The 27,249-nt window shown below is 33.5% G+C and overlaps 1 protein-coding gene and 2 non-coding genes across 4 annotated transcripts; all 3 read left to right on the top strand.

Annotated features, from left to right (window-relative positions):
• The first annotated feature begins 7,800 nt into the window (after positions 1–7,800).
• Positions 7,801–7,906, top strand: LOC120144936. The gene has a single exon (XR_005518085.1). It is a non-coding gene; the product is annotated as a small nucleolar RNA R71 (small nucleolar RNA).
• A 6,483-nt stretch (positions 7,907–14,389) lies between these two features.
• Positions 14,390–14,496, top strand: LOC120144933. The gene has a single exon (XR_005518083.1). It is a non-coding gene; the product is annotated as a small nucleolar RNA R71 (small nucleolar RNA).
• Positions 14,497–16,644: 2,148 nt separating this feature from the next.
• LOC120144618 (vacuolar protein sorting-associated protein 32 homolog 2-like) lies at positions 16,645–19,835 on the top strand. 2 transcript variants are annotated; one of them, XM_039158649.1, is made up of 7 exons: positions 16,645–16,723; positions 16,856–16,959; positions 17,857–17,956; positions 18,709–18,794; positions 18,906–18,997; positions 19,202–19,316; positions 19,423–19,835. In XM_039158649.1, exons 2-7 carry the CDS (start codon positions 16,888–16,890, stop codon positions 19,603–19,605), a joined length of 648 nt encoding a protein of 215 aa, XP_039014580.1. In that variant the 5' UTR covers positions 16,645–16,723; positions 16,856–16,887; the 3' UTR covers positions 19,606–19,835. The 2 variants fall into 2 exon arrangements, with proteins under 2 accessions (XP_039014580.1, XP_039014581.1); XM_039158650.1 differs by lacking the exon at positions 16,645–16,723 and having other exon boundaries at positions 16,771–16,959.
• Positions 19,836–27,249: the final 7,414 nt, after the last annotated feature.

Here is a 27,249-nt window from a genome sequence, read left to right as displayed (position 1 = left end):
ATAATTGTATTGCTTAAAAAGGTAAGCGGTGGTTGCTAAATGTTATAGCTTTAGTGCAAGTATACATAAATGCCCAAGTAATAAGTGGTAGCTCAAAGAGCTACGAGTATCGTATCCACAGGGAGCAAAATGTTCTTCATTAAAGTATAAGTTTTAAAGAAATTATGGGTATATAAAAGATGTTATTTAAGTGAAATAAAAATCAGAGTATGAGAAACCAGGTTATGCTATAGCACTACAGATAGCGTTAAGTCAACTATCGAATCGCATGGAGTGTTATCATGAAAATCACATTTTAAGTAAACAAAGCATACTACTTTATGTGATTAGCAATTATTAAAACCCTTTCAACTACTCTAATCAACTTTCATTAACTACAGAATTCAAAGTATATTAACAAAGTTAAACAATTGGTTTTAAAATTTTCAACATACACATTGTTGCTCGGCAATACCAATGCTATCAAAAGTGCACAACAAATCAATCAAATCTATTTATAAAAAATTAATCAAAATACCATACGTTTAATTACTACTATTTCTAATAGTAATCATAAAGCAAACAGTACATAACAGTAATAGAAAACAAAGCATAAAGTAATCAATCCAAAATATCATCCACAAAGTTTTAAAGACATCCAAAGTCACTCCCTCTCTCAAACAGTAAGCTTCGGATGGTGATCTACTAACTGCTAGATCTACTCAGCAAGCTCTCCTTATATTGCAACAGTCTTTGGCATGGGGCTTAAGCTTCCAAGGCGTATGACAGAATAACATGGAAATAAGTACTTTTTAAATGGTTTTCCAATCCCCCCTTTAGCTTGCAAAATACTCCCATTTATAGTCTTGAGGAATTTTTCATCCTTTAATGGAATGCTTCCACTTTCAGGTGGTTTCCAGCACATTGACAGTTGCCCAAGCCAGCTGTCCCTTTCCAAAAATCTTTCCTCACCGTCTGGTGATTCATCGGCTACTGCAACATCCACTGAGCATCTCCTATAATGCTACAATATCAGTGTAACAATTTTGTAGAAATAAAATTCAAATTCAACCATTGACAACCCACTAAATTCTTAATATGCAAAATATGTAAAATTAAAAAATTATGCTCCTAAATTGCTCCTAAAAATTATCAAGTTCAAACTAAGCTTAAGTGAAAAATGCTACTAAATATAACTCTTTTGGAGAGTTATCACACCCCAAAACTAGATGTTTGTTTGCCCTCAAGTAAAAATGCAAGGAATGCACAAACAGTAATACCACAGAATAACTTTATGAAATCAACTAAGCATGTAAGTTTCTTTTCAGCCCTCAGCCAATGTTGTATACAGGGTCGGTGCTGGGCATAGGCCAGGGGGCGACCGCCTAGGACCCCAAGCTTGGAGGGGCCCATTTTTAAAATTATTTTTAAGTTTAGTAATTAAAAAATATTTTTAAACATATTTTTTTATTTCAAATATTTTAAAATATGGTAATTTAGTGTGCCCCAATAATTAAAAAATATTTTTAAACATCATTTTTTATTTAAAAAACTCGAAAATATGATAATTCAATGGGCCCTATTTTAATGATGGGAAAAATCTAAGCATAGGCCCCACTTATCTTCTTGTCCTCACCTTTCGGCCTAGGGCCCTTAAAATGTCAGGACCGGGTCTGGTTGTATAACATAGATATATACTCGAATTAGGGAATGCAATTTCATTTAATCAAAATTAGAATCCTCAAAGTGTAATGTATGCAATTTAGGTGTATCTAATCAATACTCAACTAAGTTAGAAAAATTTGTACATACTCTGTTAAAGATTTTCAATGCTACAACAATATTCCTCTACCAATGTTAGATTTCCAACTTATTTCTCACACTATGTTGGAGCTATTACCAGTATTACCCAACTTATTTCCTATAGCTCTCTCAAAATTATATATATATATATTTGCACAACTTTACTATAGCATTTAATAAAGATAAGACTTTTACAACTTAAAATTTTCTAAATTATCTAAGTGTTGAAGACATACACCTAGAGTGTGCAAATTATTCCTAAGGGTCCTAATTTCGATAAGAGTCTACATCATCCCATGGCATTTCATACTAAATGGTTTTCATCATTAGGTATCACTAAAATTCCCTTAAAAACTTCATTGATTTCCACAAAATTATCCTACGACTTTACAAATGCAATACATATATGCAAAACTATATTCCTAAATGCAATATTTAACTAACAAACCCCCAAACTTAATGGATACATTGTCCCTAATGCATGCAACAACCAAAACACAAAGCCAAAACTAACACAATAAACTAAAACATGAAAAAGGGAAGTAAAACTCCCTAAGTGGGTTTTCTTGGGCTCTTTATGGGGCTGGGAATGTTGGGATGGAGACGCTTCGTTGTTGTTTTGCCTTCACTGAAGTCTTCATTTTCTGATTGGCTGATGTTGATGTGGATTTCGCCACAGCAGTAACAGAGACTGAAGTGATGGATGTTGTAGCATTCAACTTTGGCTTCACTTCTTCTTCTGGTCTCTTAGCGTCGACAGATGGTACAATAGGAGTGTTCTCAGGTAGACTCACAACAGTTTCTTGCTCGACAATAGAAATGACCTTGTATATAACCTTTTTCGCATCAAATTCATGTTCCTCAATAGTTGTACCATCCTTCGTACCATTGTCCTTATTCAGACATGACAACTATACAGCAACTCTCTATTGGAGTATCGTCTCCTTCAAGGACCATTTCTTTCGGTTGTTGGCTTGCTATATAATATCATCATCTTCAGATGCCACTTCAAGAACTTCAGTGGAATTTTCCAACTTAACCTCTTTTTCACTCTTAACTCTATTCTTATCATCCTCTATTTTGTTCTTATCTTCATACGATTTTGTATCAGTAACCTTCAGTTATTCATCACCACAGGCTGAGTAGCTTCATCACTGTCAGTACTTTCTAAACTATGCTCAGCATCAGGCATGGCTGGCGGCATCAAATCCTCTAAAATCTTTGCAGGAAAACTGAGAACAATCCCTCTGCTTCCATAAACAACTAGGAAAACATTTTCTTAGCTGCTAGATCCCTACCCCGGGAAAATTCCTAATATTATACTTGCACATTATACATTTGAGATTGATTCTGAGGAGTCTGGCTCAGTAACACCATAATGTTATCTTGCTTAGCACTAACATATGCTATAGCACTCTTTAATTATTCCAAAATTTGGTCATCCAGAGGCAGGAGTTGCTTTGTAGCAATGGGAGTAGATGGATCTTCATGAACTATATTAGGGTATATTCCTTTTTTCAGGAATGTTTGCCTCACAACAGTATGAGTAATCGAGCTATGATTCTTTATGATATGATAAGAAGATAATGAAACCACTTGTGCTTAATAGCATAGTGGAGTGATTAAAGATGAAAAATATAAATATCCTAGTGTCTTCTAAGCACAAGCAAACATTTTAGAAGATATAATATGCCCAACATCAATTTTCCTACCCGACAGAATGAAATAACAATATCATATCCTTAGTAATGGAAGAAAAATCCATAATAGGCATTAATTGAGTTTGAAGAAAAATGAACCATAACCTAGCATATCAGTGAAGATTTAGTCTCTTGATGGTGCGAATTTCGGTGGTCGATCTTGTCCATGATCTCCCGGGTAAACACACTTCTCTCTTAACTTACTTTAGGGATTCTTTAGTCAAATTCTCCATAAATGCCGAATGCTTGACAAGGCTCATCCACAATACCCAACAGAGCATTTATGGGTTTTGCCCACCAGTGTACCATTTTCTCGCAAACAAACACCAACCGTTTTGATTGATCGGTGAGATTGTTGTAAACCTCCCAGATAACTTGTTGGTTAATATCGCTTGGGTGATTGCAAAATTTCTCCGATCTTAACTTTGTGATCATTTGTGAAATTTAATAAAAAAACTTGGGGCTCTTCCTCAATAGAGAAGTCAAAACCCTGGTGAAAGTAAAAATCACGTTCGAAGTGACCTTCTGTAGTGTAAACACTGACGGCGGCGGTGTTGGAATGCGACCAGACGGTTTTACACTTGCTTTCTTCTTTGGACCCATAGAAGATATTGGGTATAGGTTTAGTTGAGCAAAGTAGTTATCAAAGAGTCACAAAAAAGGAAGGAGAGTGAAAGTAGAAAAAGTAAATGGGTAACGTGAAAGTGTGGATAAATATAGGATTTAAAATTTAAAATTCAAAGGTAAAGATATGATTTTTGAACGGACGGCTAAGATTGGCTAAGGTGGACGGCTAAAAATTTAAGGAGGATAAAAATGGTGTACAACAAAATATTGTACAAAGAAACAAAAATAAGAACCAAGAAAAAATATCAAAGAAGTTGACTTATTTAAAATGTAAAGTAATTAAAAAGGATGAGGATCGCTTAGTGTAATTGAAGCAATGCTAGGGCTTTTGTTATGGAAATAATGCTTTAAAATTTTCCCATTGACTTTAAATGTGCTTCCATGCACCATGTTCTTTAATAACACCGTGACATGAGGAAACACTTCCAGTAATTCAAAAGGACCAGACCAATAGGATCACAACTTCCCTATAAATAACTTTAATTGAGAATTAAATAGCAGAACTTGCTATCCATCGATAAATTTTCATGGAAAATATATTAGTTGTGTTACTTTTTACTTTTATCTTTGTAAATGCATGAACTCTCAGAGGCTTTTTTTCTGAGCTCCTCTAGCTTACTAAGTCCTAGCATTCATTTTCTCCTGCAACGTCAAGTTTGAAATTTAGTTTATTCAACGCCCACATAGCCTTATACTCTAGCTCTATAGGTAGATGACAAGTTTTTCCATAAATAAGATGATAAGGAGACATTCCCAATAGATTCTTGCAAGCATTATTATAAGCCCATAATGCTTCTTCAAGGCGTTGTGACCAATCTTTTCTATAAGGATTCATAAGCTTCTCAAGAATTTGTTTAATTTTTTGATTGGAGACCTCAGTTTGCCCATTGGTTTGTGGATGATATGTTGTAGCAATCATATGCTTCACACCATAACGATGCAGTGCTCTAGCAACCCGATTTCCAATAAATTGAGATCCTTCATCGCTGATAAATGCTTGGGGTGTTCCAAAGCGAGTGAATATATTTTTTTGCAAGAATTGCAATACTGCTTTAGCATTGCTGGTTACCAAGGCTACAGCTTCCACCCATTTAGAAACATAGTTAACAATAACTAAAATAAATAGGTTGCCGCAAGAAGATGCGTAAGGGCCCATAAAATGCAGTCCCTAAACATTAAAAAGTTTGATCACCAAAATAGGTTGCATCGGTATTTCATTTCACTAAGAAATATTACATGTTAGCATGCAGCGATCACAATGCCTCACATATTCATTAGCATCTTTGAATAGAGATGGCCAGTAATACCCACAATAGAGCACATTTTCTATTGTACGCATACCACCAAAATAATCTCCATAAGGGGTGTTATGGAAATACTATAGAATGTTTTGTTGTTCACACTCAGGAATACATCACCGTAGAATTTGATCATTACATTGTTTGAATAGATACAACTCCTCCCAATTGCCTTACATCTCTCATGAATTTTTTTTCTTCCTTGATAGTTAAGATCGAGTTGCATTATTCCACTAACTAGATAGTTGGCAAAGTCAGAATACTACGGTAATGTTGTAGCAACAAGTAGTCCCTCTTCAAGAAAATATCCAAAATTACTAGTATGTTGGCATCCTCCCTACTAGATTCTAATCTAGATAGATGATCAACCACTTGATTCTGAGATCCCTTTTTTTATCCCTAATCTCAATGTCAAATTCTTAAAGTAAAAGAACCTATTGAATTAATCTAGGCTTCGTATCCTTCTTGGAAAAGAAATTCTTCAGCTCTGAATGGTCGGTATAAATGATTATTTTGATACCTACCAAGTAAGAACGAAACTTGTTAAATGCAAACACAACTACGAACAACTCTTTTTCAGTTGTGGTGTAGCTAACCTAAGTATCATTTAATGTCCTGCTAGCATAATGAATAACATGAAACACTCTTTCCTTATGTTGCCCTACCACTGCATGAACTGCAAAATCACTAGCATCATACATTAACTCAGATTGTATACTAAAATCTGGAGATATACTAACCGGAGCATTTACTAACTTCATTTTAAAACATTATATGTGCTTCCACATTCTTTCCAATGCTCCTACACAAATATATCAATTACATCAAGTGAGAAACATTGAGGACTATCGTTTATATAAGAAACATCATTTAAAACATTAAAAGTGATATGATCATTATTTTAGCATGATCGATTCTCTTTTTTCGACATGAATTAAGGCTCAACCAATAGAAAGGAATAGGGGACCAAGAATAATAGGAATATCTTTGTCTGCTTCACAGTCCAAAATGATGAAGTTCATAGGAAAAATGAACTTATCTACTCTCACAAACATGTTTTTCATAATTCCACTAGGATGCATGGTGGAACGGTCAACGAGTTGCAATATGATTCTAGTTAGTCTTGCTTCGTCACTCCTAAATTTCCTAAAAATTGATAATGACATTAGATTTACGCTAGCACCCAAGTCACATAAAGCTTTACCTATAAATTTATTACCAATATTGTAAGGAATAGTAAAACAAATATGGATCTTTAAGTTTTGATGGCAATTGACTTGTAGGAACAGCACTACAACCTTCGGTAAGAACGAAAGTCTCAAATTTTCCAATTCTTCTTTTCTTCTAAAGGACTTCCCTTATGAATTTGATGTACCTTGGGTTTTGCTCTAAAGCCTCAATCAATGAGATGTTGATTGTAAGTTGGTGAATGACATAAATGAAAGCTTTATATTGTTGATCTTCCTTTGTCTTTTTGAAACATTGTGGAAATGGTGGAAGCATCTTTGGTAGTTGTTACTGAAGCATTGAAGTTGGTGGAGCATCAGATGTTGCAGGTATTGCTGTCAACAATAAGTCTGATTTATTACATTGTCCCATGTCTGATGTTGTGGTATGGCTCATAGATGGCTCTAACTGAAATTCTTTGCTTCTTCCCTTACCATGCTTAGTAGCCTCTATATCATTTTTTTGAGGTTCTTCAACTGGCTCCCCAATATGAATTCCACTTTAGTCGTAGTGTTCCTTATAACTGATTATTTAGAGAATTTTCCATTTATCCCATTTGATTCTCTAAATCCCTTAACGATGTTGATTGACTCACCATGTACCCTTTCATCAAAGCTTCAAGAGATGTTGTGCTTATGGATGTGGCATTAGTTGTTGTTAATTATAATATTACGGCTTATAATGCTACTATTGTGGATTGGCAACGTTTTGGCTTCTCCAAGAAAGATTTGGATGATTAATTATATTAGTATTATAAGTGTTACCGAAAATGTTATCATTCCGTTGATAATTTCACACGTAGTAGACAAACTATGGATTTTGGGGGCATTCATCAAAGTTGTGATTATCTCCACAATAAACAAAAGTGATGATAGAAATAGCCTTGACCTCATATATTCTCCATGGTTTTTTCAATTTCTTAACTATATCTGTCCATGCTGAAATATAAGATGCCATAGAGTTAAAAGCTTTAGAATCTACTACTGCAGCATTGCTTTGGCCAAACATATTCCTTATATTAAGGTATTGGCAATCATTAGTTGATATCCTCTCCAGAATATCTATACATTTTATCTAACAAAGCTCCGTTTGCTGAAGCATCAACCACCATATGAGTGTGTATATTTAACCCATTGTAAAATATCTAAATTTGAGTCTAATGTGGAAACCCATGAATAAGACACTTCCACAACAATTCCTTGAATCTTTCTTATGCTTCATACAATCTTCCATCCTGTATTTTCTTGAATAAAGTTATATCATTTTGAAGTTTGGCATTCATATTAGGCGGGTTAAATCGTCGCAAAAAATTTTGTTCTAGCTCATTCCTGGATGTTATAACACCTGGCGACAGTGAACTCAACTATGCTCTTACTTTATCGCACAACGAATAAGGAAATAACTTCATCTTCAATGCTTCCTCAGGAACACCCTACTGAATAAACAAATCACAAACCTCCATGAACACTCTCAAATGTGCTCAAGGATATTTAGCAACGGACCCTCCATATTAGCCCATGGATTGTAGCATTTGGAACATGACCAGTTTTAACTTGAAGTTTGTAGCATTAATCATTAGCCTTACTATGCTAGGATGCAGATCATCTAACACTGGCACTACATGTTCTCAAATAGGTCAGTCACGAGCATCTATATTATAAAATGGTTGTTTCTTCCTATTGTCAACAGGCAACTCATCATCCTCTCCATTATGCAACGGGGGTAAAACATCATTCTCTCATCTAGCCATAGTTGTTAGGTTCCTTGCAGCTTCACGACTATGTCTCCTAAAATTACTTTCAATCTATGGATCAAACGACTTTAATTCTTTATAGTTGCAGGGCATAAAATAGTAGAAATAAAAACTAAAAGTGCATACAAAACAAAGTACAAAATGAGTGAATTAAAGAAAACTTTAAATCAAATCGATGTTTCTTGACAACAGAGCCAAAAACTTCGTGGCAATGGAGCCAAAAACTTCATGGCTGCTAAATGTTATAGCTTAAGTGCAAGTATACAACAATTCCCAAGTAATAAGTGGTAGCTCAAAGAGCTATGAGTATCGAATCCACAGGGAGAAAAATGTTATGTATTAGAGTCTAAGCTTTAAAAAATTATGGGTATGTAAAAGGTGCTACTTAAGTAAAATAAAAATCAGAGTATGAGAAACAGGTCATGCTACAACACTATAGAGAGCGTTAAGTCGGCTATCGAATCACATGGAACGTTATTATAAAAATCACACTTTAAGTAAATAAAACATACTACTTCTATTGGATTAGAAATGATAAAAACCTTTGAACTACTCTAATCAACTTTCATTAATTAAAGAATTCAAAGTATTAACAAAGATAAACAATTGATTGTACGATTTTCAACATACACAATGTTGCTCAGCAATACCAATGCTATCAAAAGTGCACAGCAAATCAATCAACTCTATTTCTAGAAAATTAATCAAAATACCATATGTTTAATTACTACCATTTCTAATAGTAATCATAAAGTAAATAACATATAACAGTAGTATAAAAACAAAACCTGAAGTAATCAATCTAAAATATCATCCACAAAGTTTTAAAGACATCCAAAATCACTCCCTCTCTCAAACAGTAAGCTTCGGATGGTGAGTTACTGACTATCGATGCTATTTAGCGAGCTCTCCTTGTGCTACAATAGTCCCTAGCATGAGGCTTAATCTTCCATGGTGTATAACAGAATAATGTTGAAATGCGTACTTTTTTAATGGTTTTCCAATTCCCCCCTTTAGCTTGCAAAGTACTCTCAATTATAGCCTTGAGGAATTTTTCATTCTCTAATGGAATGCTTCAACGTTTTAGGTGGTTTCTGGCCCATTGATAGCTTCCCAATCTAGTTGTCCCATTCTAAAAAGTTCTCCTAATCGTCTTATGATTCATCGACTGCTGCAACATCCACTCGGCATCTCCTGTAATGCTACAATATCAATGTAATAGTTTTGTAGCAATAAAATTCAAATTCAGCCCTAGACAACCCACTAAATTCTCAATATGCAAAATATGTAAAAAAATATTAAATAATTATTCTCCTAAAATGCTCTTAAAAATACTAAAGTTCAAACTAAACGTAGGTGAAAAAGTCTACTAAAGATAACTCTTTTAGAGAGTTATCAGTAAGGCTTGTCCATATGATATACTTTATCATCTCGTAAGAATTTATTTTGTCCTTCGTAATCTAAGTCAGGTGGCAACAAGTCACTCATCAAATAGTTAACAAAGTCCACATATCAAGGTAATGCCTCAACGACCAGTAATTTCTCATCGAAGAAAAATCCAGAATCTCTAGTATTTTTCCATCTTCAATACCAAATTCCAAGCGAGATAAATGATCAGATACTTGGTTTTTGGACCCTTTCTTATCTTGGACTTCAATATCAAATTCTTGAAGTAGTAGCACCCATCTTATTAACCTTGGCTTAATGTCTTTCTTGGCAAACAAATGCTTTATAGTTGAATAGTCAATATGGACAATGGCCTTAGTTCCAACAAGGTAAGGCCGAAACTTGTAAAAAAACACAACAACGAGTAATTTATTCTCGATTATGGTGTAATTAACTTGAGCATGATTCAATGTTCTGCTAGTATAATGCATAGCATAGAATACTTTTTAATTCTTTTGCCCCAGCACTACACTGATACCTTGGTCACAAGCATCGCACATAAGCTTAAATGTAAGACTCCAATATGGTGTTATTACAATATGGGGATTGAATAGCTTTAATTTGATCGTTTCAAAGGACTTCAACACTTCATCATCAACTAAAAATTTCTTATTTTGCTCAAGCAATGAACACAATGGTTTAGCAATTTGGGAAAAATCCTTGATCAATCTTTGATAAAACCCAGTGTGTCTTAAAAATTCATCAAATATTTCACATTACTAGGATGTGGTAGCTTCTCAATAACTCCACTTTAGCTTTATATACTTCAATACCTCGGTGAGAGATGAATGTATAGCACTATACCCTCGATCACTATGAAATGGCATTTTTTCTCAATGTAATAACAAGTTAATTTCTTCACTTCGCTTCAACATAGTTGCCAAATTAACAAGGTAGTGATTAAAATTTCATCTAAAAATAGAGAAGTCATCCATAAATATCTTAAAGTAGTTTTCAATCATATCAGAGAATATTGCCTTCATGCAGTGTTGGAATATTGCTGGAGCATTACATAGGCCGAATGACATTCTTCGGAAGACAAATATACCATATGGGTAAGTGAAAGTAGTCTTCTCCTGGTCTTCAAGGGGTATCTATTTGGTTATAGCCATTATATCCATCAAGGAAACAATAGAAAGCTTTTCTAACTAGTCGATCCACCATTTAATTAATAAACGGAAACGAAAAATGGTCATTTCTTGTAGGTTTATTCAACTTTTTATAGTCCATACAAATCCTCTAGCCATAGTGATTCTTTTTGTCACTAACTTATTCTTTTTATTGGTCACAATGGTAATGCCGCCCTTCTTTAGAACACACTAAATGAACCATTTGATGATTTCATTTCGAACAATTTTCTTTATAATTAGATTTAACCTTCTTTGGTGTGCAATATCTTGTGTATACAGAATACTGGACTAATGCCTTTGATATCAGCAATGCTCCATGAAAATTCTTGTTTATGTTGCCTCAGAATCGTAAACAACTTATCTTCCTGCAATGCTTCGAGCTTCGATGCAATAATTACCAGGAAAGTCTCATTATCTCCAAGAAATGCGTGCTTTAAATGCTCATGCAATGGCTTCAATTAAAGGGTGGGTAGCTCTTTAATTGAGGGTTTAGGGGCTTGAATAGGTCGATTGGGAAGTTCCAATGACTCAAAGTGTTACATGTAATTACCTTCAGCTTCCTCATTCTCGGTTAGATCCTCTATTGTCACATCATTGCTCGCAGCATTATCCATGTTGTAGCATTCATCCAATTGCTCCTGCACAAACACATCAATAACATCAATCCAATAGCATTCAAAATTATCAACATATGAAACATTATTTAAAACATTGAAATTAATGTGTTCATCATTCAAACGTATAGTAAGTTATCCCTTTTCAACATCAATCAATGTATGGCCGATAGCCATGAAAGGTCGGTCAAGTATGATAAGGACATCCTTATCAACTTCGCAATCTAATATGATGAAATCGGTAGGAAAATGAGCTTGTCCACTTAAACTAGCATGTTCTTAACAATTCCACTAGGGTGTACAATGGATCAATCAGCAAGTTACAAGGTTACAATGGTAGGCCTTGCATCTTCACTCCCAAATTTCCTGAAAATGGATATTGGCATTAGATTAGTGCAAGCACCTAAGTCACATAATGCTTTACATACAAATTGATCACCAATAATACAGGGAATAATAAAACTCCCTAGATCTTTGAGTTTTGGTGGCAATTGACTTATGGCCATAACATTACATCCTTCGGTGAGTGCATCAGTTTCAAATTCTTCAAGTCTTTCTTTTTTTTAAAGAACTTCTCGTATAAACTTGATGTAATTTAGATTTTGCTTCAATCAATGAGATATTGATGGTTAGTTGCTTAAAAACCTCAATAAATGCTTGGTATTGTTGGTCTTCCTTAGTTTTTTTAAATCATTGAGGAAATGGTGGTAGAGGCCTTGAAGTTGGTTTTCTTAACAATGGGTATGGTACTTCATTCAGTAGTGTTGTTACATTGTTGCTGGCAATGACCTTGAATTACTACACTGTCATATCTCTCTTGTTGTAAAATTAATATTAGATGTCTCAAAATCCACTTCCATGTTCTTGCCCTTATCTTGGTGCTCAAGCCTCTCATCATCCTTCTTTTTAGGTTTCTCAGTAGTCTTTCCAACATGGAGACCACTTCTAGTTTTGATGACCTTACAATGTTCGTTGCATGTTCCCTAAGTGTCTTTAGATTTTCAGTGTCACTAGGCAGTGTTACTTGTTGCCTACTTCTCAGAGCATTCACCAGTTCTCCAACTTGATTTTCTAAAGCTCTTAATGATGTTGACTGACTTTCCATGTATTGCTTCATTAATGCTTCAGGAGAGGTAAGATTGGTAGCTTTAGTATAATGTTGTCCTTTGTAATTCTGACGTTGTTGTGGTTGCGCTGCTTGTTGATGTAGTTGATGTTGAGACATCTTCTACTAATGAGTGTAATGATGATGTTGTGGATTGGTAATATTTTGACTTCTTCAAAATAAATTGGGATGGTTGCGGTAGCTGGCATTACAAGTGTTGCCATAGGAATTATCATTCATATTGTAGGTCCTCATATAATAGATGGATTTAAGGTTCTGTGATAATTCCTCATAGTTATGATCATCATCATAATACACACATGAAAGAAGATATGCGATCTTTACCTCGTACATACCCCCTGGCTTTTGCAACTTCTTAATCATGTATGTTAATTATGGGTGTTAAAATATACCTGATCCGGTTAACCCGATCCGACGACCCTAACTAAAAAAATTGGGTATTTTTCTAAAAAAAATACTCTACCCGACATTTTTCGAGTTGGGCTCAGGTCACAAAATTTCATTTCAGTTATAATTAGTTTTTACATATTATAATATTACATGTATTAATAATTTTACATATTAAATTAAACTAATAAAATTTAAAAAAAAACCCACCCACCCAATAATCGTATGTTTAATAATTAATATAATATTTTTAATAATATAATTTTTATTTTTTAAAAAAATAATAATGATTTAAAAAAGTAAAATCGGGTACCCGATTACCCAAATTACGGGTGCCCGTAAAATCTGGGTACCTTGGTACCAAATACCTATAACATCCGGGTCGAGACACGTGCCGAAAAATCTAATACCCGAAGACTTTGGTACGCGAAAATCGAGTACCCGGATTTGAACACTCATACCATTAGGGAGTGTTTGGTTCAAGGATCATGTTTGGTTGGCCGGGAATCTCATTCCCGGTAATGTTTTATTACCAATAGTAGATTTTTTGGGGTATATTACCGGGAATGTCATTACCTCTCTTCCCGTAGGTATTGTAACAATACCGGTGTTTTGGACTAAAATGCCCTTAAATTTTTATTTTTTTTCAAAAATATCCTTCTTCTGTCATTGAATAATAAAAATTCTACGAAGGCTAAATTACAAATTTATCCTTAAATTATTTTATATTTACAAAAAAAAAGTCTATAATTAAAATTTTATATGAAGTTCAGGAGTTAAAAAAAATTTACCCTTTCATTAAACCTTTTTTATATTTTTAATTTTGTAAAAAAAATTATATAAATATTATGAATTTAATTTTTTAAAGAAAATATATAAATATTTTACAATTTGTAATATTATACAAATATATAATAAGGACAATTTGGTCAAATATACATTCCAATAATCTTTTATTCCTTTAACCAAACACGGTAATCTTACATTCCTGCTAAACCAACCAAACACAAAATACAACATTCCCAGTAATCCTATTTCCTGGTAATCTTTTATTCCCACTGGTAATCTTACATTCCGTGAACCAAACGCACCCTTAATGTTGAGATTTGAGAAGTCATAGAGTTGAAAATATCAATATTTACTAATGCAATATTGCCTTTACCAAACATGTTCCTCGTATTCGGGTATTTATAATCATTGTTTGATATTCTTTCTAAAATATCATAAGCCTCATTATAGATCTTTTTCAGTAATGATCCATCGTCGTTATAAAATATTTTCATTTGTATTCAATACAAAAAATCGTGCATTGGGCATTTACGCAGTAAGTCCTTAAAACGATCTCATGCCTTATACAAGTTTTCATCCTCCAATTGCTTGAAAGATGTCAGATCATTCCTTAGTTTGGCATTCATATTAGGTGGATTGAATCACATCAAGAATTTTTGTGCTAACTCGTTCTATGATGCTATAGCACCAGGCGGTAGAGATTTCAACAATGTTTTAGCTATATCATGGAGCGAATAAGGGAACAACTTCAACTTTAATGCTTCCTCAGGTATGCCATGCTATACAAATGAGTCACTCTAATGGATGATATAAGATCTGCAGCCAATGAACCGCTATATTACCCCATGAATTGCAGTATTTGAAACATTACCTGCTACAACTCAAAATTGGCAGCATGAATGGTTGGTCGAACAATGTCAGGATACAAATCATCTAGTGTTGGCACAACATGCTCCCTAATAAGTCGATTATTGTCATCTTTATTGTAATATTATGGCTGGTTGAATCCATCTCTAGCCAACATTTCATTGTTATCTTCATGTTGCAATGGTGGTAAAGCATTGTTACCATTTCCAACATTCATGTTTGCTCGATTCCTATTAGCTTCTCTTCGACGGTGAAGAAATGTTTATTCTATTTCTGGATCAAAAGGTTTCATCATCGTTGCTGCGAGATATACACTATCACTAAAAAAAAGAAATAGGTACCTATAAAAGAAAATAAATAACTAAATACTAAAAAGACAACTTTAATGCAAAACCATTGTTTCACCGGTAATGGCGCCAAAAACTTGCTATAAAATTATTACAGCATTCGACGTAAATGCACATGTCATAAATCAAGTAATAAAGTGGAAGCTAAAAGCTTCGGATGTCGAACCCACAGAGAATTGTTTCTCTAAATGAAAGTGCAAGACCCTACTTGTGCAATTATTTACAGGTGAATTTTTCAGTTGCTGATGTGTATGGTTATTTGACAAAGGTTTGACAATTTGTATGGCTAGCATCATGATAGAGGTTGTTAATGGATTGTGGAAGGTGCTGAAGGGATATGGCCAATGATCCATCATGTTCAGTTTGTAAAGGATGCCAAGAGACAATAGCACAGTTCCCTATGGCGGTGAGAATATATTGATGCAAAGAATGAGCAGGGTAAGAAATGTTCATAAATGACTGAATCACGTGAAGTTTGGACTGCCTACTTAAGCTGCGAGTGAGTCTGCAAGACACAATCAACTGCAGGATGTTTATTACGAAACAAAGATGATATCTGGGTGTTAGGGTGCAACAGGAATGCCGTTTTATGTTTAGTAATTCAAGCAGAACTTTGATCATTCTATGATGGGTTGACCTCTGCTTAAGGTGGGTTTAGGATTGTTGAACTCGGGGATTTAAATAGCTTCCGCTATTGATATAGTGAACCTTATATATTTGTAAATGTGTCATCCAAAATCGTTATTGTTTGACTATGATAACTGCAATTTCTTCAATAGCACCTACTTTATCCGCAATCACAATAAAAGCAATTGAAAATGTGATCGCAATCGCTATTTAAATCTCTGATTGAATTTGAGTGTGATAATGTAGTTGTAATCCATATGCTTTGAGATGTGAATTGTGGGAAATACAACTTTCTTTGGCGAGGAGACTTAAAGAACATGGAAAGAGGCATTGGGACGTTAGAATATCTAATGTGTTTCGGGAGTCCAAATGGCAAACGGTGCAACAGAAAGTTACTGATACAGTGATTTTTTCGATCTCTACTAATTTTTTTCTATTTTTAGTGCTACTGTGTTTCTCGTTTCTAAGTTTCCGTCCTAATTTCACAAGGGGTTTTCCAAGTATATGTTGTTGTTCAATGGTATAATCAAAGTAATGGTTAAAAAGGTTCAGACGACATTTCGCAGCCATGATTTTCCATAGCCAAAGCGATTTTGTACAAGGTAGAAGCATTATACATAATACATTGCTACCTTAGCTTACCAATTACCGCGCTCTCTCGTAGGTTTTCAATTAAGATTGATTTACATAAATTTAAAATTCTGTTTCTCAACACTAATTATTATTATTTTTGTTATAACCACTTATATATAATCTATTGATCAACTAATCCGGATTCGGTATTGTAAAAGTAAAGGGACTCTCCTAATTCAATTTGTTCTATTTGCAATTATCAAGATTCAAATCCCTAACCTTGCTTAAAATATATAATGTCTCATCCCACCAGATCAACCGGTTGTTGGTTAATTATTATTTGTTTAACCGGTTTAATAGTTGGATTGAAGCCCTGCTCGAATATTTTGCACCTTCCTAAATCCCTAGTTTCTCAAATTTTGCAGAGTAGGTTGGACTCCATCCCCCCCTTGCAATAATATTTTGTCTTTCTTTTTAACTTTTCTTTTTTTCCGTTTTTGAGTGATTGATTATGTGACAGTTTGTATTATCTCTGATTGTATTAATGATTGTTTTTAAACAGAAGATCGAGGGTTTAATTGCCGAGAGTTAACCATGTTTAAAGGGCTTTTCGGGAAAACCAAGCCGGAAACAAATGCTTTAACCACGTTAGACAAATTAAATGAGGTATTTCCTCGATTTCTTTCCTTCAATTCAGAATTTAGTTTTTTTTTTTTTTGGTTTGATATCGTTTGTATGAATTGTGGGATTTGAGAATTGCGTTTGGTGAAGTTGGTGGGTTGAATTTATCAGCCATTATTTGGTAGAAGTTATGGGATTTGCTTGAAAGAATTGAATTGCTGGCAATTCATTTGGTGGATTCTTAAAATGTTTGATTACATTTTGGAAGTGCTGTCAATCGCTGAAAAAACAACTGAAGTGGAACAAAATTTCTTATTAAGAAGAAAAGAAAAGAATTTATCTTGCTGAAATAAATTAAGTAGAGTTCATCACTTTAGTTCATCCGTTCATGATTGGGAAGATTCGCTTCTTGTGGAGGATGGTATTTGTTAACTTTGTTTGATGACTTGAAGGTGAAAATGTTGCAATAGACGTCATAGTTTCGGTGCCAAAATTGACAGATAACTTTAATTTGTTTCTCATGCTTGTAACACAATTTATAAAAGGAAAGAATGTAATTCATTGTGGAGGACGGTATTTGTTAACTATGATTGATGACTTGAAGGTGAAATTTTTTCAATATACGTCAAAGTTTATGGGGTGCCAAAATTGACCAATAACTTTAATTTGTTTCTCATGCTTAATAGCACCATATATAAAAGGAAAGAATGTCATTCATTGTGTAAGCATGTATGGTACTATGATCATCTTTATAAGGTTAGAAATTTGGGTATATTGGTTGCAGATGCTTTCAAAGTCCAGAATGGTGTTTATAAAACTGATTCTGGTTTCTATTCCGTGTGTTGCTGCAAATTGCGTCTATTTAATTTCAAATAATTGGTTTATATTGTTTCTCTTCAATATTTTGATTAAACTGAACCCATATTGATCTCCATCAAGTAGACCCTAGAAATGCTTGAGAAAAAGGAAAATGTACTTCTGAAAAAGGCTGCTGCAGAGGTTGAAAAGGCCAAGGAATATGCCAAAGGGAGAAATAAGAGAGGTATTATTACAAAGCAATATGTTTATGCAAATAGTAAATGTTTTACCTTGGTTCCCATTTTTTCTCTGTTGAAAAAAATACTTGATCTTTTTATTCAACTATATGACTCTTGAGTCTTGACACTGAATTATAGAAAATATTTTGTTTGGTTTCTTAGTGCTTGTATATCAATATGTCACATTAGAGGATGTCAAATTCTATCTTGCCATCAATATAAAGTGATGGCTTCTAGTTTACTCAATGTTGGAGCTTCATTATAGTTATTCATAGGTCTTCAGTTTTTATATTAGTTATTTGGCGATTCCTCTATAACAATTCACCCTTCCCTCCGGGTTTTTCCCTTTTCATCCTTAAACTTTTGGTTCATTTCAATCCTCAAAAGGAAGTAAAGGTCAAATTAGATTGAAGATGCCCCTTAAGAAAAGAAAATAACACACAAAAATTACAGCATTGCAAGTTTCATGTCTGGGGTCTTTTGATTTCCGAATGATTGACCTTCAGACATCAAGTGATGTTCTGATGCAGACTTAACATTACTATGCTATGATATTATTCTTGAGTTTCTGATCTATTACGTGCTCATGTCATGTGATGTTTTAACTAGCAATAATCTTCTAGAATAAAAGTTTAAATAGTTACGTTTCTTTTTATCATCTGAACTGACTTAGTTTAAAAGTTAAATCCATTTTGCGCACTGTTTTGCCAGATATATATCTTTGACTCTTGGTTTTCATTATGCTACTCTTATGCAGCGGCTATACAGTGCCTGAAGAGGAAGAAACTATATGAACAGCAAATTGAACAGCTTGGGAACTTCCAGCTCCGTGTTCACTATCAAGTATGCTTAATTTTTTTAATTTAGTGTTTAACTGAGTCCTAGGAGGCTTTTTTTAGTGTCTTCTCCATTTTTGATGGTGCTGTTCTGATTGATCTGTATCAACTTCTACAGATGATTTTGTTAGAAGGTGCCAAAGTGACTACTGAGACTGTAGATGTGTTGAGAACCGGAGCAGCAGCAATGAAGGCGATGCAGAAAGCAACGTATATAACTAATATGTTTTTATTGTTAACCTAAATAGGCTTTTCTTCATCGTACATGCCCCTTTGAATTGCTATTTACCGCACAATTGAAGTGTGGTAGCTCGGCATTCGCTCTTATCTAAATCAGTGGTTTTTCTTCGATCTTCGCGAAGCACAGGCAGCGATTAAGTCTCACTGTTTTACTGAAAAGTGTCTTCTTTATAGGAATATAGATGACGTTGACAAAACAATGGATGAAATCAATGAACAAACTGAGAATATGAAACAGATTCAGGAAGCACTTTCAAATCCTATCGGAGCGGCAGCTGATTTTGACGAGGTTATTACTTTTTTTATCCGCTCTTCTTTTCCTTCTTACTGCTACTATCGATGTTTAAGGCATTTACATGCATCTAACAATGAGTTGATCTTTTTTGATGCTGTAGGATGAATTGGAAGCAGAGCTCGAAGGTGCCGAGTTGGAAGAGCAGCTTCTCCAACCTGCAACAACTACTCCTGCAGCTCTGGTCCAGGTACCTGCTGGCAGGCAATCGGCTCAACCTGTTCCTCAAAAGCGCACAGCTGAGCAAGATGAACTCGCTGCATTGCAGGCTGAGATGGCACTATAAGGTAATTCGTTCTAGTTCAGTTCACTCTCTGGGCGAATTACGTATAGAGCTCTAAAACATAGCCAAGTTTTCTGATGGTATAGTTCACCATCGCATGCATTATTGAACGACGAAAGAGAGGAGGGGGCATATATTTGTATTATTGACTCTAAATTTCTGTGCATTTAATGTTCGATGATGTACATAAAGATTGCAATAAACGAATCGAATCCCCCTATCTGCACTAAAAACCCCCTCCCCGGTCTAACAATTTACTAGTTCCAAAAAGTTTAAAATTAATATTCAACTCTAAAATAAATAATGTTATTTATGTTATGAATATATTATGTGGATGTCATTATTATTCCTTTTAATTATGTTGTTTTTAGTATTCTTCAATGAATTGAGAAGATGAAATGTCAAAGGACTTGACTCTTCATATGTATTATAATTATTAAAAAGTATTCATCACCCCGGGTTCATGTACTCATAAAATTGAAGAAAGAAAAATAAGAATAGATACATCTATCTCTATTTTCTCTCACATATCTCCTTTATTTTAAAAGACTTTATCGGCACGACGCTCTATCAAAGGGATTATTCAAGTAACCTAGTGGATTGTTTTGAGGAACAAAGCAAATGATCCGAAAATAGTGTTTGCCAAGGCTAAGCAAAAGTGAACCCAACGTTACCAATTTCACTCAAGTATGTAGATCTCTATAATCTAGCATCTATTAAGGTATAATATACTATCATTGTTAAAAATACATGTTACATGACTTCTTTTATTGAGATTTACTATTTAAGAGACTTTATAAAGAGATTTATGACTTTGCATGATTTGTTATAATATACAATAATACAAGTCTCTTGTTTGTAATAGTGATTTAATCTAGATATCTCATATATATTAGTTCATCTTGTAAAACATGTTTTGTTGTTTGACTTTCTTATCATCGACCATCAAGATTAGAGTTTATCCATGCTTTATCATTTTAATTATAATTTATTCATTTTTTTAAATTTTAATCTTATGTTTATAACAATTTTTTGTATGTGTATGAGTAAGTGACATTCATCCAATCGATTTATTTTTAATTATAATAGTGATCATGACAAATCTTACAAAGTTTGAATTTATGACCTTGGACATCACTGGAAAGAACTATTTATCGTGGGTATTAGATGCTGAAATTCACTTGGATGCAAAGGGTCTTGGTGAGACCATTAAAGAAGGAAATAAAGCAACAAGTCAATATAAGGCTAAAGCCATGATATTCCTTTGACATCACCTTCATGAAGGTCTTAAGACTAAATACTTGACTGTTAAAGACCCTCAAATCTTTTGGATCAATCTAAAGGAAAGGTATGACCACCAGAAAACTATAATTTTGCCCAAAGCTCGCTATTTTAAGATTACAAGATTTTAAATTTGTTAGTGATTATAATTCGACCATGTTTAGAATCATTTCACGGTTGAATTTATGTAGAGAGGAAATTACTAATGCAGAAATGTTAGAAAAAAACATACTCTACTTTTTAAGTAAATAATATTGTCCTGCAGACACAATATCGTGAAAAGGTATTTAATAAATATTATGAATTAATTTCTTGTCTCCTAGTGGCTGAGCAAAACAATGAGCTACTAATGAAAAATCATGAATTATGCCCATCTGGTTTTGCTCCATTCCCTTAAGCGAATGTGACAACTAAAAATAAGTAAGAATTGAAAGAAACAAACCATGCCAATGGCAGTAGTAATAGATGTGTCTGTGGTTGTGGTCGTGGTTATGGTTATGGTCGTGGACGTGGATATTGATATGGCAAGATAGTCATTTTAGAAACTCATATTCCCGTCGAAAGTGGATCGTAAAGATGAAAGCAAACATGAGAAAGAAAAGGAAAACAATGTGACCAATAAATGCTATCGTTGTGGAGGAAAAGGTCATTGGTCACGTCTATGTCATACTCAAAAGGATCTAGTTGATCTTTATCAACAGTCACTAAAACATAAAGGAAATAAAGTAGAGACAAACCTTGTGTATGATGATGGCGAACGTGATTTTGATGCTAACAATACAACTCTCTTGGAAACTGCTGATTTTTATTTTACCCCTGAAGAAAATAATTAAGTCCATAAATTTTCATTGATCATACTAAACTCTTTTAACTTTGTTTATTTTTAATTATCTAGGACACAATTTATGGACTTTATTGCTATGTTTTATGTGTTTGAGGGGTATTTTATTATTACTTTTATGAGACATTTTGTTGTTGGATATTTTAACTATTTGGATTTGGATATATGTTTTGGATATTATAATTGTTTTTGTGACTATTTTTTCTCTTTGAAGAAAATTATGAATACCTCTCAAAGGCAATTAGCATTAAACGATAAAGATTTATGTCAAGCAGATTATGCAACTACTCAAACCATACTTAAAGATAAGAAAAAAAGAAAGTGTGAGCATTATAGCTGGTAGTACAAACATTGTAAAAGGCTCGGAACGAGCAAATATAACATTGTTAAGTGGAAAAAAGTTTGAAATCATTTATGCGTTATATTCCCCTAATTCTGAAAAAAATTTATTGAGTTTTAAAGATATTCGCCAAAATGAATATCAAGTTAAGACTATAAGTGAAGGAAATCATGAATTTCTTCAAATTATGAGAATTACTTAAGACAAGTTCTTTAGAAGTTGCCTACATTTTCTACTGTTTGTATTACACAAAGATCAATTCAATAAAAACACATACTTTAGTAAACCAAAAGTTTACTGATAACTTTATTGTTTGGCATGACCGGTTAGGCTATCCCGGTTCAATTATGATGCGAAAAATAATCGAAAGTTGATGCAAACATTCATTAAAGAGCCAACAGATTATTCAAAATAATTTTTCATGTGCCGCATGTTCACTAGGTAAGTTGATAATTAGGTCATCACCTACTAAGATAAATTATAAATCAATTACTTTTCTAGAACGAATTCAAGGGATATATGTGGACCTATATAACCCCATGCAGACCATTTAGGTACTTTATAGTTTTAATCGATGCATCGACTAGATGGTCCTATGTATCTTTATTATCAACTCATAATCTGGCATTTGCGAGGTTACTTGCTCAATTGATTCGATTGTGAGCCCATTTTCTAGATTTTTCTATTAAGACAATTTGTCTTGGCAATGATGGATGATTTACTTCTCAGTCTTTTAATGACTATTGCATGTCCATTAGAATAAGTGTTGAACATCTTGTAGCTTATGTTCATACACAGAATGGTTTAGCAAAATCTTTAATTAAGTGACTTCAATTGATAGCAAGACCATTACTCATGAAGTCTAAACTCCCAATCACTACTTGGGGGGCATGAAATTTTACATGCAGCGGCATTAATTCGTATAAGGCCAATGGGTTATCATAAAATCTTCCCATTACAAATTGTTCATGGTCACGAACTAAATATATCACATCTAAGAACTTTTGGATGTGTCGTATATGTTCCAATAGCTCTACCACACAAAATTAAGATGGGTCCTCAAGAAGGTTGGGTATATATGTTGGATTTGGATCCCCATCGATAATTAAATATATAGAACCATTTACCAGGGATTTATTTACTTCTCGTTTTGCATATTGTCATTTTTACGAGTCTATTTTTTCCAACACTAGGGGGAGATATCAAACAACTGGTAAAGGAAATTAATTGGAAAGAATTATCATTGTCTCGTCTTGATCCTTGTACTAAGCAATGTGAATTAGAAGTTTAAAAGATTATTCATTTACAAAGTTTAGCTAATGAATTGTCAGACGCATTTACTGACCCAAAGAGAGTGACTAAGTCACATATACCAGTTGTGAATACTCCAATAAAACTTGACATCCCAGAAGAAAAAATTCTAGTTACTAATGGATCTAATGCACACCTGAAGCGTGGTAGACCAATTGGTTTCAAAGATAAGAATCCTCGGAAAAGAAAATGAGCAAATGATAATGATGGTCAAATCGAAGAAACAATAGTTTTACCAAGATCTCCAGAAGAGAATTTAGACATTATTGGGAAAATAGTTTCAGAAGAAACTCAAGTACCTGAAAATGAAGAGATCACTATTGATTATGTCATGTCCAATATTAAATAAAATCGAAATCAAATCGACGTCGATGATATTTTTGCATGCAATATAGCCCTAGATGTTATGAATGGCAAAGAGGATTATGAACCAGAACCAATTGAGGAATGTAGACTAAGAGACAATTTGCAAAAATGGACAGAAACAATTTAAGTTGAATTGAAATCGCTAGCAAAAAAAGAAGTGTTTGGACCAATAATTCGTACACCTACAGATGTTAAACTAGTGGGATACAATGGGTCTTTGTGCGTAAAAGAAATGAAAAAGGAGAAATTGGGAGATATAAAACACGTTTGGTTGCACAAGGATTCACACACAAAGACCTGGAATTGATTATGAGGAGACATGTTATCCAATGGTGGATGCAACTACATTTAGATTTTTTATAAGTGGCTATAAGAGAAGGGCTTAATTTACGCCTAATGGATATAGTAACAGCTTATTTGTATAGGACACTGGATATTAACATTTATATGAAACTTCCTGCGGAATTTAAACTGCCAGAAATGGTGAATTCAGGTTCTCGAGAACATTATTCAATAAAATTGAATAGATCCCTCTATAGACTAAAACAATTCGAATGCATGTGGTATAATCGCCTAAGGGAGTTTTTGTTAAAAGAAGGTTATAAGAATGATCATATTTGCCCATATATTTTTATTGAGAAGTCTGGAACTGGATACGTTATTATTGTAGTATATGTTGATGATTTAAATATCATTGGGACCCTTGAAGAGATTTAAACTGCAGTTGATTTTTTGAAGAAAGAGTTCGAGATGAAAGATCTTGGAAAAATGAAATTTTGTTTGGGGTTACAAATTGAGCACCTAAGAGATGAAATCCTTGTGCATCAATCAACGTATATAGAAAATGTGCTAAAGTGATTCTATATGGATAATGCACATCTAGTGACTATCCCAATGGTTGTAAGAGCACTTGAACCGAGTAAAGATATTTTCCGTCCTCGGGAATATGATGAAGTTTTTCTTGGTCCCAAAGTATAATAATTCAGTGCAATTGGGGCATTGATGTATCTTGTTGGTCATACCCGACCCGATATATCATTTTCTGTAAATTTGCTGGCAAGATTTAGCTCATGCCTAACTCAAAGACATTGGACTGAAGTTAAACAAATATTTCATTATTTCCAAGGCACAAAAGATATGTGTCATTTTTCCATAATAAATCCAAAACAGAGTTAATTGGTTTTGCAGATGCAGGATTTATGTCAGATTCTCATAATGGTAAATCACATATTGGATATGTTTTTACATATGGTGGTACAACAATCTCTTGGCGCTCCATATCTTGTAATCATGTAGAAATATTAGCAATCTATGAAGCTATTCGTAAAAGTGTATGGCTATGATCTATAATTCAACACATACGGAATAATTATGGTTTATCATATGGAAAAAAGTTGCTATTGTCTTGTTTGAATATAATACAACATGCATTGAACAACTTGAGAGTGGGTAAATCAAAGGTGATAGAACAAAACACATTGCACTTAAATTCTTCTTCACTCATGACCTTCAGAAACTTAAAGAGATAAAGGTTAATCAGATCAGTTCAAGTGAGAATTTGGCAAATTTATTCCCTAAGACACTTCCAACATCTGTGTTTCAGAAGTTAGTACACTACATTGGAATGTGTCACCTTAGAGATGTAGTCATAAGGGGGAGTAAATACGCGCTGTACTCATTTTCCCTTAACCTAGGTTTTATCGCTCTAGGTTTTCCAGACAAGGTTTTTTTTAATGAGGTAACATGTCAAACTTATAATTTTGTGTTTTTTTACTAGGTTTTTGTCTCACTGTGTTTTTCCTAGTAAAGTTTTAACGAGACAGAGTGTTATGAATATATTATGTAGATGTCATTATTAATCTTATTAATTAATGTGGTTTTTAGTATTCTTCAATGAATTGAGAAGATGAAATGTCAAAAGGCTCGGCTCTTCATATGTCTTATAATTATTAACGAGTATTCCTCACCCCTATATATATATATATATGTGTGTGTGTGTGTGTGGGGTTCATGTACTTATAAAATTGAAGAAAGAAAAATAAAAATAGATCCATCTATCTCTATTTTCTTTTCCATATCTCTCCTTTATTTTAAAAGAATTTAGATTTTTTTCTTCAAAAAACTGTTTATAAGATACGTTGACTACTGGAAAATGAGTACAAAAAATTATCCATGAATATATTTCAAAAACACGCGTACCATAACTGCACTGTGCCCATCTTTCATTCTGATATTATTACTAATATAATATGTTTTAATATGTTTTTGATGGAACACAATACTAATATTGATGAAAATATTACTTCGAAGAAAATTATAATTCAAAACGTTAAAGTTTTTGTTAGTTGGCTTAAATATTTTAGTTTAACTTAAATATTTTAGTTTAAGTAATTTTTAGATCCTTTTTTATTTTAAATTTAAGTAAAATAATATTTTAATTCTTTTTATAATTTTTTACATAAAATTTGTTAAATACTTGGATCTAAATTAAAAATTAGTTTTATTTTTAACTTAAGACGGATCAATTTTTACAATCACATCAAGAATTAATACATAAAGCAAATATTATCTTTTGGATTGTAGATTGTATTATTAATATAAATAAGATAATTGAATTCAATTAGACTTTAACACCTCAAACACAATTCATTATATGGACTTAAAATATCACATTCGACTAATGAAGTAATTGTTAAACTTAAAATATTTTCCCTTTCAGTTCAAATATATATATATATATATATATAGAGGTAACAAAGGGGACAATACAACTAGTGGAGGTATCTTCTACTCAACTTTGTTTGATCAGAGTTCGAAAGTGCGATGTACCTTAGTGGTTAATGTCTGCCGAACTTGGCAATACTATCAGCTAGTTTATTAGCGTCTTGAGAGATCAATTTAACCGTGATCGTCCAATCGCGGTTAAGGTGTTGGAAATATGGACTGTAAAATAACACTGTTAGCACTGATAGGAAAAATAAATAATAATTTAAAAGAAACATATTGATAAACCGTGTCGTGGTAAAACCACTTCCTTAGAAACGAATTCGCCCCGATGTGTGTAATCGTTGTAGTAGGCGGACCGTTCCCCTGATATTAACACGACTCCCCAAGAATTCGTACACCCGAAAACTGGAGTGAACTTGGTGGTATTGCTCTTCTCTCAACTCAAACAACAGTAAAAAGATAGGAGTATTTCAAAGCAAATGTTTGTTTGGGATATGTCAAAATGAATAAAATTGCTAACAATTTATAGGCTAAATAGTGAGGGCAAAATTATCATTTCCAATACTAGTGGAATAACCTAATTTGAGCATTATCATTATCAAAATTGAGCATTATCAAGATGTCGGAACCGTCTTTCGGTTGGGGCTCGGAATTGGGCTTCGACGTGAATTGATTGGGTTAGAGTCGTCACCGACCATTTTAAAACGAATTTAGGTGGGTCGTACACCATCTTACCTGATCTGCGTTGTACCAGAAACATGTCGGGTTCGGGAGTCGGTTA

Source organism: Hibiscus syriacus, unplaced genomic scaffold (assembly GCF_006381635.1).
Source record: "Hibiscus syriacus cultivar Baekdansim isolate YM2019G1 unplaced genomic scaffold, ASM638163v2 tig00110890_pilon, whole genome shotgun sequence".
In the NCBI taxonomy this organism is placed as follows: domain Eukaryota; kingdom Viridiplantae; phylum Streptophyta; class Magnoliopsida; order Malvales; family Malvaceae; genus Hibiscus; species Hibiscus syriacus.
Note: the sequence above shows the minus strand (reverse complement) of the source record. Positions and strands in the feature narration are given on the sequence as shown.

Coding starts and splice junctions, on each gene's coding strand:
- LOC120144618 (XM_039158649.1), top strand. CDS start 16,888: ATGTTTAAAGGGCTTTTCGGGAAAACCAAGCCGGAAACAAATGCTTTA. Junction 17,957..18,708: donor CAAAGGGAGAAATAAGAGAG/GTATTATTACAA, acceptor ACTCTTATGCAG/CGGCTATACAGTGCCTGAAG. Junction 19,317..19,422: donor CGGCAGCTGATTTTGACGAG/GTTATTACTTTT, acceptor TTGATGCTGTAG/GATGAATTGGAAGCAGAGCT.